This window comes from Poecile atricapillus, chromosome 1, assembly GCF_030490865.1.
Source record: "Poecile atricapillus isolate bPoeAtr1 chromosome 1, bPoeAtr1.hap1, whole genome shotgun sequence".
NCBI lineage: Eukaryota > Metazoa > Chordata > Aves > Passeriformes > Paridae > Poecile > Poecile atricapillus.
Window position 1 is genome coordinate 81,283,956 of NC_081249.1, and position 16,266 is coordinate 81,300,221.

The 16,266-nt window shown below is 38.0% G+C and overlaps 1 protein-coding gene across 1 annotated transcript in view; it reads left to right on the plus strand.

Moving 5' to 3' along the window:
- The first annotated feature begins 2,398 nt into the window (after window positions 1-2,398).
- The window catches only part of RAB38 (RAB38, member RAS oncogene family), a 20,849-nt gene continuing 6,981 nt past the window's right edge, over window positions 2,399-16,266 (plus strand). Inside the window, 3 exon segments of the mRNA XM_058856204.1 lie at window positions 2,399-2,496; window positions 4,478-4,740; window positions 12,410-12,690. Coding sequence (XP_058712187.1) covers window positions 2,399-2,496; window positions 4,478-4,740; window positions 12,410-12,690 — 642 coding nt within the window.

A 16,266-nucleotide genomic window follows, 5' to 3' on the forward strand; every position in this document is an offset into this window, starting at 1 on the left:
AGGATAAACCTTAACATGGATTTTATTAGGCTGTATGGATCTATATATAAAAAAAAATAACCTTGAGAAAAGAAATTATATCAAATTATTCTTAATTTTTGAGCTTGGAGTAGAAATGTATTTGCATCTGTGCAAACTGACTGTGTTCACACAGTGCTGATGGATATGGAAGCTATGTTGGAATATGCAATAAGTAGTCAAACTCGGTCCCTTTATCAGACCAAGGGTTGCAATTGTAAGAGAACCACAAACTCTCACTCTTTTAACACAATGATTCACGCACCACTGGGCTGTTAACTGTGTAGCTAACAACTCTGTATTTATTCCATACCCCAGAATTAATTGGAATACAAAAGTCTGTGCAGAATGGCAAAAAACTCTGTGCAGAATGTCTATGTTTTGTATTTTTTTTAAGTGGGTTACAAAATTATCTTAGGATCTATGATATTGATTTGTATGCATATGTATATATATATGCATACACAGAGATGTGTATTAGCATGTCTCTGGATTATGCTGTCATTTATATCATATTAAGTAAGATCAATATGATGGTGTAGGTCACTCTTTTCAAGATACTCAAAGCTACCAGATATAATGTTAATAGCTGTGGTGTGAAAACCCTATGTCATTTTAGATGGTAATCTTTTGAATACATACATTTCTAACAGTTTGAATTTTGGTCACCAAAATATAAGAAAATCCATAAAATTATTAGAAAGCATCCAAAGGAGGGCAACAAGGATGGTAAAGGACCTTGAGGGGAGCCTGTATGAGGAGCAGCTGAGGTCACTTGCTCTGTTCAGCCTGGAGAAGAGACTGGGGAGACCTCATCGCAGTCTGCAATTTCCTTATGAGGAGAAAAGGAGGAATAAGCGCTGATTTCTCTCTGGTGACCAGTGACAGGACCCAAGGGAATGGCCTGAAGTTGTGTCAGGGGAGGTTGAAGTTGGATATTAGGAAAAGGTTCTTCACCCAGAGGGTGGCTGGGCACTGGAACAGGCTCCCCAGTGGTCACAGCACCCAGCCTGACAGAATTCAAGGAGCATTTGGACAATGCTCTCAGGCACATGGTGTGACTTTTGGGGTGTCCTGTGCAGGGCAGGGTCTGGACTTGGTGATCCTTGTGGGTACCTTCCAACTCAGCATCTCCCATGATTCTCTGAATGTCTTTCTTTTGACTAAAACTATTGCCTGCAGTTATTTCAGACAAGCATTGTAGATTTTGAAATGTATGTTGATAACAAGTCTGGTGCTCAACGTTGACAACGTTTGCTGTGGTATATGCCACACAAAGAGGAGTGGTAAAATCCAGGATGCAGTTGTGCCTTCCTTGATTCCCATCAATGTAACTGCATCTTTACTTTTCACTTCTCTCAGAGAAAAAGGTGTCTGCTAATGACAGAGAAATAGTGAGGAATTTCTGAAAATTATCACTGTAAAATCAGTTTCACTTTTATGTAGAGTACAACACAGCCTGTAATGCCTTAATTTGATGGAATTTTTAAAAATGTTATTACTTAAAACTGAGATGTAAAGATTTATCATCAATTCTGCCAATTAAAATTGAATTTTAATAGACTGTTAGTATAGTATTAAAATAGAATAATGAATGGCAGAAAATACAAAAGTCAAACAGCATAGATATACATAATGTCACATGGAATTTCAATTATTTTTTACAACTATTTTATATAGTTTAGAATGTACATATACCAGAGAAAGCACAGACAAATATAAACACAGAAATATCAACCAAATTGCTGGCATGCTTTCATGTTCTTATTGCTTGGACAGAAGCAGAGTAAGGGCTCAGAGGCAACATCTGGTTCACCCAGCCTAACAAGTTACTTGGTGTCAGCTGAACCCTGCTAACCACCCACCACCTACAAATGCAAGCTGGGGTGGTTTACATTACCTGTCCTTAAGTGTGGTCTCAGCTAAGACAGGTTTCACTGCATCATCTCCAGGCTCAATGTGCTTCCCTGGCCACCTCTGCCTGCAGGAGATCACTGAGTTGCAATGACCTGTTTGTGCGCATGAAGGGATCAGCTGGAATCGTCAAACAAGTCTTGCAGTGATCCTCTTAGCCATAACCAGCCCAAATTACCTGCCTTCTCCCAGGACAGTGCTGTGGCAGGGCTGCAAATTAATGATAGGTCCACACCTCCCCACCCCAGTGCCTTTGGATGGCAAGGAGACCAAACCACTACAGATACATAGTTCCAAAAAGGTGGAGCAAGGCAGGACATTTCAGGAGCATTTCAGCAGGTGGTATTTATAAAAGGCAGCTCACTGTGAAGTTAGGAGATCTGGGTACAGCTCTTGCTCAGCAAGATGCTTCAGTCCATACTTCAGCTCAGCAAATCATCCCTCTAGCTGCAAGGATCCCTCCTGCATGCTCACCCCACGTCTGAACACCTCACTGAACATCTCACTGGTAGCCCTACTGCCAACCCAGAGTGATTAAGCCTGTGAGGAGCTCATTGTACCAGGGTGCTGCTGGGCCAAGAATTTAGCCACATTCAGAGAAGAATTGGAGATTTAAACAAGTAACACGATTATCCAGAGCTATTGCAGCTAATGCTAACAAAAACTCTGGAAGAGAGAGATAAAGCCTCATGCTTCTGGGTGTAGGCCAGCCTCTAACTACACTTCCTAGCAGCCTAAGACCTCCAGTTACCAAATATCTGCTTTCAGGGACCTTCCAGGCACTGTTCTCTGAGCAATGGCCATCATCAAAGGGTGAAACATTAGATGTAATTTAACCTTTATCCAAAACACCGATTTTGTTATTTCTGAAATTACTAAATCCTCTCAGCTTGTTCTTTGTTTAAGCTCTAAAAGGGGAAATCTTCAACTTTAGAGGGTAGTGATTAGAAGTACTCAAGTACTGGATCCTCTCAGGAAAGAGTGGTGCTGTAAAGGCAAGAATTGCCATAGCACATACCACCACTAATAGCAATAATAACCTTGAATCATGCAAATATACTAAGTGATCGAACTGGTTTGCCTGTCAGGTTGCAGTCTTTTATGATGTCCATACCTAACAAGGCTAAGTCCTTTAAAATTTCTCTCCCAACAGGATACAAATGACAGCTTGTTTTTGGAAAGACAATTTATCTTATTGGGATAAAAAAATCCTCTTATGGAAAAAAGGTTCAAGAAAAATAAGACATTTTTCCTCTCAAGTTACCTATTTCAACTTTGTGCATTTATGTACATACACACACACTTTACATTGTGTGTACATACAAAGTTAAAATTGGAATTTAAAGACCGATTATAAAAGATTGCATAATATGAATGTTCTGGATTCTTTGTCTACTAAAGTCCAGCTATTTGGATGGATGACAACATTCTAATGCCATTTCAGTCCACACTTGAATAAGAACTCCATCAAATAATATTGCAATAAATAAAATATGCGTTTCAATTTTATCAAGAACATCAATAAATACAAAAATTATTCACTGATAAGTTGCACACAATATTAAAATTCTGTGGGTTTGCTATTAAAGCTGCTAAAAGAATCAAACACCTCTAGGTAATGGGTAGAGGTCTCCAGCTAAGCTGGCTATGTAAAATTCTCCAAAATACAGGGACAATCATGTCAGTGGAATGATTTGATATTACTTATTTTGGAAAACATACAACTGTTGAGACACTGGCATTCATATGCTCTAATGCTGTTACGCTTTCATAACTTGTGATTATCGGAGTCATGAGATAAACCTGGATTTTTTGCATTTTAGAGTCCAGTTGTGTGAGAAAAACAAATCACGACCTGCGTGCTGCATTCAGATGGGAGCATGCTTATAGGTATAGAGAGACAATCACAACTATGGTAATGAAATTTAAAAATATCTATCTACTGTTAGTTAAATTTGTACAGCCCTCTTAGTATGGACACAAGCAAAGCTGCTATATATTGCTATAACTGCCACTTCTAGTGATGTAGCTACACTAACTTACATGAATTAGAACCAAATTACATCAAAAGCTAAAGTCACACTGTTTTCATTTTTGCACTTTATTGGAGACATGAAACCTCTGATGGGAGTTTTCTGGGTTTTTTTGCAGTGACTGGCATCTTAAAGACATCTGGAAACAAGCATAGGGTGATATATTATCACCAAAGCAGTGATTCAAAATTTACTGCGTGTAAAACTAGTGCACAACAGAAACACTGTCCTTCCAGCAAGGAGTCAAGCAGAGTACAGGACTGTTGCATGAATTTTCCTGCAAAGTCTTTAGCAGCCAGACTAATCCCAGACACACCTCGTGCTGACCTTTACACACATACGCACAAAACTTTCTGGGAGACTTCCTTCCCCCAGTCCTTTCTTACTTCATCTCCCAGCAGGGCTGCCTGCTGGATCCTGCTTCCATACGAAGGGAGAGAGCCTCCACCTACCTTGCTCTCCTTCCTTCCCTCCCCAGTCCCTCACTCCCTCTCTTCCCCTCAGGCTGGCAGGATTCCTCGGGCAGAGCATGCAATCAGTTTGCAGAGAGCAGCCACAGCCACAGGAAAGATGCAGAAGCACAACCAGAAGGAGCACCTCTACAAGCTGCTGGTGATCGGGGACCTGGGAGTGGGCAAGACCAGCATCATCAAGCGTTATGTCCACCAGAACTTCTCCCCACACTACAGGGCAACCATCGGGGTGGACTTTGCTTTGAAGGTGCTGAACTGGGATGCTGAGACTGTGGTACGGCTGCAGCTCTGGGATATTGCAGGTGAGTACAGAAGAGAAGCCCTTTCCCCATAATCTACAAAAAAACAATACAAAATATAGACCCCAATTCATTTGTGCTGCTCTGAAAACTGGGAACTGCCACTGCCTGTGCAGTGAGGAAGAGCAGATTGAGGAGAGAAAATTTTAAGGGCAGGTTAACAGTTTGGAGAATCCTTAAAACCAGGAGACTTCCAAACTAGGGAAGTCAGAGAGTCAGAGTGGAACTTCTGCTAGCTGATTTTTCTCCCAAGCCCTTGGACATATTCAGGGACCCAGGCACCTCTCTCCAAATGCTCCAGTTGTTTGTCTGCAGCTGACAATGTTCAGTTTTGTCTCCTTGGACTAACAGACCTCTATGACAGGAGAAAGAATAACAAGAATGTTCAGTTAATCTTTTTAATTTAGTGGAATAGATGAGGCATTCAGTAAGATGATTAAAATTACTTTTATAGTTTAAAAAATAAAGAAAATGTATACCTGAGTTTATCAAAATACCTTCCTTCTTCCTCTCTCTCCTGCCTTTCCTCCTTCAGTCCAATGAAAGCAACTTTTTATGTGTTTTGTAAAGAGTAATGTTTCTATTTGGTAATAATTCTGGTTGTTAAAAATATAGCTACTCATATTTAAAAACCCTTGTTCCAACATCAAGCAAAGCAAAAGACAATTTACCCTCTCCAAGGAGAAAAATAGTAAAGAAGTCCAGATGTCCTCACATGCTTACATCATTAAAACCCACAGAATTTGACATTGTTGCTGTCAGTGCTTCAGACATTTTCGATTGGCTTCAAATTAAAAATACAACTTTTTTTTATACTTTCTTTCTGAAAAATCAATCATTTTTGTTTCAGTCCACAAAATAAAATTATCTTGATGGAATATATCCCATGCTGTAAGTAATATTTTTTCATTTAGTGAATGCAGGAAACAAATGCAATTGTAACAATAGATTACATCATAAATGTTGGCATTTGGCAACTCAGTTAAATTAAGAAGTTACTTTATTTAAGTAGGGAATAAAGGTGAACATCATATCAGCTGTTAGGCAACTGTACCAGCCTGTGGCCTGAGTTGTGGGCTCATTGATCTAGTCTGGAACAGCACCGGGTAAAACTGGTGAAATGAAAAAATTCTTGACATTCTTATCGGCGGAGGGAGTGCTTTTCTTCTGCACTGAGCTGTCTCATGTCTGAGCTTTGAATTTGGCACTGAGGTACTAAAACTTATGCAACAACGCTGCTTTATGCAAAATGTATAAACTCTGCTTTTTCACATGCAAACACAGTCTTGTGTTTTTATGGTGTTAAATACATAAATGCTCAGTTTTCTTTATTAAAAGATGGAGTAATGGGACAAACATTTATTTTACAGTTCACCAGTGGCTGATTGTAACAACAAATACATATGCTGCCAGAAAAACTTTTCTGCATGAGAAAAAAGCATTTTATAGTAAATTCTGAGTGTATCAGGGACTTAAAGAATGTAATTTTCATGCCTTGTTTCAGAGATTTATTACACTACTAATCATGTGCTGGCAGATCATATGATGTAGCTTTCAGTCAGGCTGCAGAAGCAATTACACCTAGTTGTAGTACTGAATGACTAGCATGCTTTCTGAGTTATCACACATGACAGAGAGAATTACAGCACAGTACTAAATTTCATATGAATTGCCCAATTCAAAGCATCACTGTGAAGGTCAAGACAGTGGTTGGTAATAAAAAGAGTTGCTGTCTTAGCTTTAATGACTTCTGCTTAAAGAGCTTTAGCTGTTGCTGGCTGTACATAGAGAGCAAGTTCTGCAAGCAGCATGCTGAATTCAGATGATCATGGTGCAGGCATAACAGTTATCACACATTAGGCATCTGGCTGGTGAGAGAAAAAGAGATTCAAAAACAAAAGAGAAGCAAAACTGATTTGAAATATGGAGAGAATGGAATTGGCGTCTCCTGGCTGTGGCTGGTCATTCATCATCACTTCCAAAATACAAATGGGCAATGAGAAGAGAGAGGAAAATTAAATCTCTGGTCTAAGAATATCCTCTCTCTTTTGGTGGACTCTCTGTTATCAAGTCATGTTTATCTTTCGGGATAAGGAAATAAACTTTCAGTCTCTGACCAAGCTGAAGGATGTTGGCTTAGCATGCAGGACACCTTGAATTAAAGCAAATTCTGCAAATACATCAATAATAATACTGCATAATAATTCTGCAATAATACATCAATATATCAGTAATATGAAATGTATTTCATTCCAGTAATTATATATGAATATATATTTATATATGTATGTATACATAGATATCAGGTATTATTTTAGCTCTTATATCCTCTCTCCTCTCCATTATACAGGCAGTGAACCCAGTACCAAGCCTGTGTGTACTTCTCCTTACCTTTCACACTGTGGATCAGTGGGCAGTAAATTGTTTAACACTCCAGATAATTTTCTTAAAAATATTGTGAGTAAAACTAGTGTCAAGCTTATCTACATTATCGGTAGGATTTATGTATATGGTGACTTCATTGGAGGAGTGACATGTTCCAGGTGTGGCAGGACCAAGCAGTTTTGCCTGGTTTATCCTTACCAGACAAAAGAAGAAAAAGTAAATTTAGTTCATCTGGTGCCATCTAATTAAATGTAGTTAATACTTGCGTAACATATTTTTCTGTGGTTTTTAATTTTGTAAACAAAACTGTAATACAATCTAACATCTAAATTCTGAAATTGCATTTATTTAGATGAGATATAAATGCCAAAAAACAAGGATAACTAAATATTACAAAAATCAATTCAGACATAATGTAGGCTCTGCATCACACATTGTTACATTAAGACAGAGGTTTTAACACGTAATATGTTCCTGAAACTGTGGGTATTAGGCAGGAATCATAGGATTAACCTTTATGTTATATGTTATGATATTTGTAACAACATGCTTTCATTAAAATATATTAACTTACATCTGATTCAGTGAAGTGCCTGCGTTTGAGGTGACTGAATGTTTAGTATTGAGTGTGGGAGGAGATATACATGATAAAATTCTCCTTTCCTTTAATTTCTTCACAACAATTCCATTTTGTTTCACCTTATATCACAAATTATCAGTTTTGGTGTTTCTGTTAAAGTGTGCCATCACCTTTACTGCTGTCATTTCAACATTAAATCTTGCTTCTCAGTCAATTTCTGTCTTTATTTCTTTATCTTTTCTGCTGCCTTTGTGTGCATATCCTTTAAATTCATTTAAAAATTGTTAGAAGGAAAACTTTAAAGGAACTCTGAATCACATTTTGCACAAGGTTACTCAGGATAGGATTGGCCCTGCAGATGCAGGCTGGCACAGTGCTTCTAAAGAAAAGACAGCAGATCTGGGTGTATTTGCTGTTCCCTTCTCTGCAAGGCTGCTCTCTGTGCTACTGTCTGTGTTTTGTGCCCAAACAGCCCAGAGATTTCTCTAAAGACCAGCTTTAGCCATAGATTTACTGCAGGGAGGAGCTTTGAACATCAGAGAGCAGAGAACAGCACATCCAAGCCTGCTCCCTGCTCTTTTTCAAGAGCCATCTCAGCAATGTCCTTATTACTCCTGCATTTGAGTGAGCTGGATTATCCATTGCTACCAAAAAGTTACTGGTTTGTGTTTAAAAGTCTCATAGAGTTGGAGTGATGCTTTGGGGAAAGAACAGTTCCATTTCCTTTCCTGGTCACTTTCACCTTCAGAAGCAGCAGTCTTCCCACAGATACAGACAAGTTTCTCTGCAGTTGTAAAGTTTTTAGGATTGTTATGCTGCAGAGGGAGTAAGTGGAAACCTGTTCACTAATGCCAGGCACAGCACGTCCTCAGCATTTCAGGCTTTCAGCAGCTGCTAAGCATTGCAGCACATATGCATAAATAAGATAGTCACGGTGATTTCTAGGCTAAGTTACCTTGAAATTACTGTTCTGCAAACATAAATAAGTCTCTTGCTGTGAGGGTTTTATTTCAGTAGAGATTGGCGGTGGAATCTGTGGGCCAGATCTTGCTGACAGCCTGCTTTTCCTCATTCTGGGGTGGTGAACATCAGCTCAAGGGTTGCTTAAGCTTCAGTCCATAAAGACAATTACTTGAATTCAAGTGTGAATATTCTGAAAGATGTTTTGAAGCGAAAGGTAAAAAATGTTTAAATCTTCTCCATAGTTCCCAGCTTCTCAGTGTTGGCTGAAGGCTGCCTGTAAAGCAAGGTTTTCCCAAAAGCATTGTCTCTTAGGACAGTGGCAAGAACTAGAGCACATCATAAAACTTCTTATTGGCAGTTTTAATCAATTTTTAATTTCAATTTTTGTGCCACATTTTAGATGCTGTGGTCAAGATGGTGGAAATTATCTGAGTTTCAGTACTTTATCATTACTTTTAAAACCTTTATTAGAGATGATAGTGGTTAGTGAAAATTGTAGATTACTGTACAAATTTATGTGGGGTAAATTTTTATAAACTATGGAAAATCAGCAACTGGTTGTTTTAAACCAGTTTAAAGCTGGTTGCTTTAAACTGATAGCTTTGCCTGATGCAGAGGTGCCACTGAGATTAGGATAAATGTGCAGGCAGCTGCCCTTCAGACAGGGAATGCTTCCCTTTAGTAGAAATCTCGTTGCTTTGTCATATTGGTCTGACTGGGTTCACTTCCAAGTAGAGTAGGATTCATCTGAATTAGCAATTAGACATTTCTTATTCTCTGACTACAAAGAGACCCTAACCTTCAGTACTCCCAGTTAACTTTTTAAATCTAATTTAGGGCTGATAATCCCAACATAAAGCACCATCTTGGTGGGCAAAGGCCATTGGAATTGTGGGGTTTGATGGCAAATGCCAGTGGCCTTGCAAGGGATGCAGTAAAGTACAATGGGCCAGATCAAATATTTCCCAAGCTTCTGACCCTTCCAGTGAAGAGCAAAATCAACCTTTCCCAGTCACTCTTGCAGTAAAGCAGATTCTAATGTTCAAGGCTGCCTGCGAGACGCCACTGAATATCTAATGCCTGGTCTATTTTCTAGCCTAATTCCTGCCTAAGACATTGTGTTGCTGAAAACCTAAGGCCAGATTTTGACATCTTTAATACATCAAACAGTGCCTATTTTTTATGAGGAATTCTGCTAAATAAAAAACTTTTAGGAACCTCATCTATTAATATAGGATTTTGTTCACATAAGTGAGAATCTGTGGGAAAAAAGAGTACTTTTGCATCCTTAGACATTATTTAGTTCTCCAAACTCAATGCAAATACTAGAGATTACCTTTTCCACAATTTAAATTAAATAAAAGTCATTATGCAAATGTCATAAAACTAAAACTCTGATTTATAAAGCATCTCTTTTTCCATTCAAACTTGCCTGATGTCTTTCTGTCAAGTATATTGATACATTGATTATAACTGATGGAGATAAAGACCACTTCAAAAAGAGTTTAGACAGCAGCTCCATTCTTTCTCTTTCTTTGAGGTGGTTGGTGGTGGATATTGCTTATCCCTGTCTTCCTACAAAATGCATCTTTTACAAACATGTTGGCTTTTCTGTGCAGTGAAAATCCTGTATATCTGAAAAAGCAGCTGGAATCCAGAGGAAAAATCAGTGTAATAGAATTTGTCAGAAATTTTTGGGCCACTATGAGGCAGAAGATCACAACTTAGGAGCCTTTTATTCCTTTAGTAACTTCCTTCATGGTGAATGATTTCATGCTGCAATGAATAATTTAGTTGATGTTCTGTGACACCATGTCCCACCTATCTTAACAATCTATTTCCCAATAAATATGTGTGAGGCCTGAGTTGAGCTGCTCTTATATCACCTACAGTGTAAGCATCTCAATAACTTTGTATGAGAAGTATAAAGTATCAGTGAAATACAATATCCATCAAAAACATTTTGTATATGGTGCTGCTTACCTCACTGCTATGTTTCTAATAAGACCTTGGCTTTTGGTGGAAGGCACCTTCTTGCAGATGAAAAAAGAATTTCTCAACAAGCAGATTATTGAATAACACATGACTTAGCCATTCATCTGATTAGCCCACTGATAAGAATCATAAGACATTTGAATAAATTATAGACAAAATAAATTTTGAATATGACCTCTTCTTTCCCAGAAATAATCTATTTCTATCTTGCTTTATCAATAGGACACAGTGTTTCCTTAAGATTAAAAAAATTTGACATGAATTTGGAGAAGACAGGCTTCTTCTTTGGTTTCTGTATCATGTGAATGGCTTTCTCCTTTCTGCCACAGTGCTTAAAACCAAAGATAAACATCACAAACTGATGGTGTTGACCCCCTAAGAGGGTTCAGTGCCATTTCCATTAAATTAAAGTGCATGGTCTAGAAGCCCAGAAATCGGCACTTTTTCCTTCTCAGCCCTCCCTTACATTTGACAGCACAATTTCCATCAGATAAATTCTCCGCAGGTAACCTTCCTGGGGTCAGAGAGAGACTGCCAATCTTCTTGTCTTCCTAACCTACTCAAAATTGCTCACGTTGGGAAAGTAAGGTTACAAATAGATTTGCATTCAATGCTTCTGTTTCCATAGCACTTTTGCCCAGCTATGGAAGCACATACAAGAGTTGTCATGCTTAAAAACACCTATTGTTGTGAAATATTTCAGGAGCTTATAATTCTTCTTTGGATCACAGCTCTGCTGTACACATTTGTAGAAAATCTATTTTGTATTTTCAAGAAAATTTCTGTGTAATTTAGTTTTTTAGAGTTCCCATGAAAACAGCACATATATTAACAAATCCACAGCTGATCAACATACCACATCCTGATGTCATGTGTTAATGCGTTCATACTTCTAATCATACAAAATGATAGATATTTACAAATGTCCATGTTTGAATGTACTAATGTACTGTTAACTCACAAAAATTCTGTCCTTTCCCAGAAAGCACTTCGAATTCAGCAAATAAAACCATGAAGCTTCTGAACAGATCTAGTATGAAACTCTCCTCACAGATCTTTTCACTATAGCAATGCAGCTCTTCATATTGCAACTACTGTGCTACTTCTTAGAGCACTTTCCATGTTTGTAAGGCTTTAAATTCAGCTTCCTCACCTCTGTGTTTTAGTTTGCCAATAAAAATAAACTTGTAATTACTCTGATGCCTGGTATGGCTCCAGAGCTATATTATGTTACTGCTGGTTACCATCATTTGCATGAGAATATGCAGGATCCTCCTCATGCATGAGCAGTTCAGTTGTGTTAGATGTTTTAGACAAAACACCATAGTACCAAGGAGCTTCCAATCTGATACCTGTATTTTTTTGTGACTCTTGTTGAAAGTCCTATAATGTACCTAAAGACTCATGGTACTGTCCACAGACTGAGAAATCTGGCAGCGTAATAAGACCATACACTTATTATTCACTTATTACACTTATTCACTTATAATGAACTTCATTAAATTTCCTTGGGTGTTGGATTGCAAATTCCTTTTTCATGCAATACTCTCCTATGTTTTTACAGATTATTCTAGCATGGTACTTATAATTATTTAGGCAGCGAGTATTTTCCCAGGGACTTATAAAATGAAGTCCTGCCTTCAGTAATGTTATCTTAGAAAACCTGCTATGTGAAATACTGACCTAGACTGGGAGCACTGATTTTTACAAGGTGGTGTTTTTTTCCCTCTCCTACTTTCTTCATTACAGGACAGGAAAGATTTGGAAACATGACCAGGGTGTATTACAGAGAGGCTATGGGGGCGTTTATTGTCTTTGATGTTACAAGACCTGCAACGTTTGAAGCAGTGACAAAATGGAAAGAGGATTTGGACTCTAAGTTGGTTCTTCCAAATGGCAAACCTGTGCCAGCAGTCCTTTTAGCAAACAAATGTGACCAGGGAATAGATGTTCTTATGAACAACGGCATCAAGATGGATCAGTTCTGCAAAGAGAACGGGTTCGTGGGCTGGTTTGAAACATCAGCCAAGGTAATCTTTACGTTTCTTTTCAAATGTTTCTAAGGACAGAGAAATCAATTCCTAAAATAGATAATTTGATCTAAATGTGCACCTTGAAAAGCTTCTCTCTTGGTGGTATTAATTAAAGGTGGATTTGTAAATATATAGTATGCATTTCTATTCCTTTTAGGTCTTTTATTGCAAAATTCTGAAATGCAGCTGCTGTAATATGTAAAGTATGTACCCAGTCAACAGGTTACTTCACGGTAGCCTGGGGAGGAAGATTACCTTAGGCAATGCATGATAATAGGATGTTTTTTATCATTCTCAATGTTCAATATTATCTCTAAATATTTATATAACCACTTTGCCTGAGAAATCCTGATTTGAGACAAGAGCTTCATTGCCTTAGATCCAAAATAAAGTCAGTCCATTGTAGCGCTTGTACAATGTTCACTGTTATAAGCTCTCATTCTCAAAAGCCTTTTCAAAAAAATCACGTATCTGGGGAGTAAGGAAATATCAGTGGTCAAAGTGCTGAATGAGATGCTCTGAGGTTTGATTCTTTGCCTGGGTACAGATTTCCTGAGTGCATGGAATATTGAGATAAAAATCAGAAAGGGCACTCAGACTTTCAAATTATAAAAGGCCTAAAGTACCTTGGTACTGTAGATCAATTTAAGTTGTCTCAGATAATTTCAGTTCATGCAGGATTTGGAGAGCTAGCATGTGAAATATTGATTCAAATACAACAATTCAGTGGGTATTGTGTTGATTATATCCTCCTATTATGAAAGCTGGTGTCATCATTGACAGCCCTGGGGAACCTTTAGATATTTGAAATGTAAACACTTTGGTTCTGGTTTAAAGTAAATTTTTAGTGGTCTGAAAGCCAAAATGCTACATTTGATTGTTTAATTCCTTTTAAACACTATATGTAAGATACTTAAGAGCTTTTAGGGTGCGTATTTGTGTTTTACTACTCTGGTCTTGACACCTTCCTTAAGCATTAATATTTAAAAGGTGTTTCACTTGTAATCAGCAGAAGTAACAGCAAGGGAATAGCAGCATATCCCAGACTGCCTCAAGCATTGTATGAATTCTGGGCTGAGATGGCAGCTTTTCAGTACTTAAAAGGAGTTTATAACAAAGATGGGAACAAACCCGTTATGAGGGCCTGATGTGATAGGACAAGGGGTCATGGTTTTAAACTAAAAGAAGGTAGATTTACACTAGAGATAAGGAATATTTTTTTCTTACAAGGGTGCTAAAACACTGGAACAAGCTGCCCAGAAATGGTGGATGCTCCATCTCTGGACACATTGAAGGTTAGATTGGATTTGTCTCTGAGCAGCCCAATCTAGCTGAGGATGTCCATGCCCTGGCTGGCAAGTTAGGCAAGATGACTTGAAGAGGTCCCTTTCAATCCAAACCATTCTATGATTCTATGATTTTATGTTTTTGTAATTTAAGTCATTGCTTTCCTACTGAATGGGTCTCAAATCTAGCCACTGTTTCTTCAAGATGTTTATAGGGAGAAATTTTGGTGTAGGCAGCTGTAAACTCTCTTGCTCCGCATCAGGGCACTTCTTGTTCCTTCATGTGCAGCACCTGGTTTGTATTCGGGTCTGTGGGTCATCTGCTGATTTGTGTTGGGTGAGGCCAAGAGAATCCAGTGTTCCTCCTTATGAAAAACTACATTTTACTACAAGAATGGAATCTGTACCATGAATTCCATACATCAGTCTCCAGCAAGCACATGTTCACCACTCAAAAAGGACAACCACATTTATTGTGCCAAGGGTCATTTCAGGTCATGACAGAAAAGGAATATGCAAATGATTTCAAAGATCTCAGAGAGGTTTTACAATGATGATGGAGCAAGTCTGAGGCAGAACAATGGAAGTATAAAAGATGTAAAAAGGACATACATTTTTTAAAAGTCACAACAGAGGAAATTTTTCCAAGTTCCTCCTAGCTGCATAGAATTAAGATTTTCTGGTTTTTTAGACATGGTAAATACCTAGATTCTTCCTATACTATTTAAATCCAAAACCCAAGCAGTCCCCAGGTTGCCAAAGCAATCATGTAGGAACAGAAAAAAATCCAGCTATGACAAGACTTGTTTTCAAAAGCCACTCAGAAGGGAATGGTGGGAGTTGAGGGCACACAGCTGTTATCAGATTCTTCTCTGCTGCTATACACCAGAGGCTAGGATCTGCTGTTCTGCAATCCACACACCTGATTTCCACCCAGAATTGGAGGCTCCTGACTTTAAAATTACACAAAGAGCCATTCCAGTAAAGATGATAGAATCTCAACATTTAAACTAAGTTAGATCAAAATAATTTCTCCACTTGGTCTAAGTTCTAAAGTAAACCCTACGCTTCCTTTTCTAAACAAAAGTTATTATTACTACTATCTTAGAATTCTGGATATTATACGTACCTAGTATTCTTTCAGCCTAGGGCATCATAAGTAATTGAACTTGGGGCTGGGAAAAATAAATAACTTACTCTGTTTGCTACAGAGAATGGAAGATCTTCTGAAGAAGAATAAGATGAACAAAGGAGTCATCACATTGCAGCTAACAGTTTTAGCAGTTCAAATAAGTAATAACTCTCTTTTTGTGGTACCCTGGAATAATTAGATCTCCTGAGATTTCCTGGAGATGTGCTAGGAAATGTTAAAGCCTTGAGCAAACTGAATACAATTTATGCATTTTGGAAAAACAAAGGTGATAACTTATAAAAATAACATATTTTCGTTATGGTTACCTTGCAGAAAGTAGCATGCCATATATGTACCTACCATATTTCAAGCTGTCAACGATTTTAAGCTTTTGTCTGTAGCGCTGGAAAATCACTATATTATTCCCTGGTGCTATTTTTGTAAGCTAACAGCTCCAATATAAAATATTTGAGCCACCTAATACAGTCTTATTATTAGTTTTGATTCTTACATTAATCTGAAGGAAATAATGCTCTTTCAGTCTTCTTCTGCCTACAAAGACAGAAGATTTTGTTTGGATAGTTTTCCATGTGAGAAGGGCCTTATTCCTCACCTCACAGTATAGTCACACCACCTCACAGTATAGTCACAAGTTACACTATTGCCATATATCCGGTGGTGAGCCTGGTCTCTTTTATATCTGCATGTCTACTTCGCTTATATTGTTTGCTGTGTAAGAGGCACATCCCCAGATAGTCACAAAATAACCCTTAATAGTAAATTCTTTAATAAATTTCATGACCATAACTATTGTGAAAGATTCATTCTTTTAAAGGAAGGAAATTTCTTCTTCCTGTCATACATTTAATTATCCAGCACATGGCCAGAGCAGCTGAGAGCTCCACTCACATTTCCAAGCCTTTAAACTGTTTTCACCACCATTCCTAGTTCAAAGAGGTGAGCTTTTGACTTGGATTAGAAAATAAGCAATTTCAAGCTTATTATCACTTTATAATGAAAATGGAACTTGTGCAACAAAATAGACAAGTCAGGCAAAACTAAGTGTGCTTGAACGTACCTAATTCAGAAATAACTTGAAATACCTGATGACTGGCCATGGCTGTGCTGTTATTATGCCCGAGTTCCTCTTTTCCC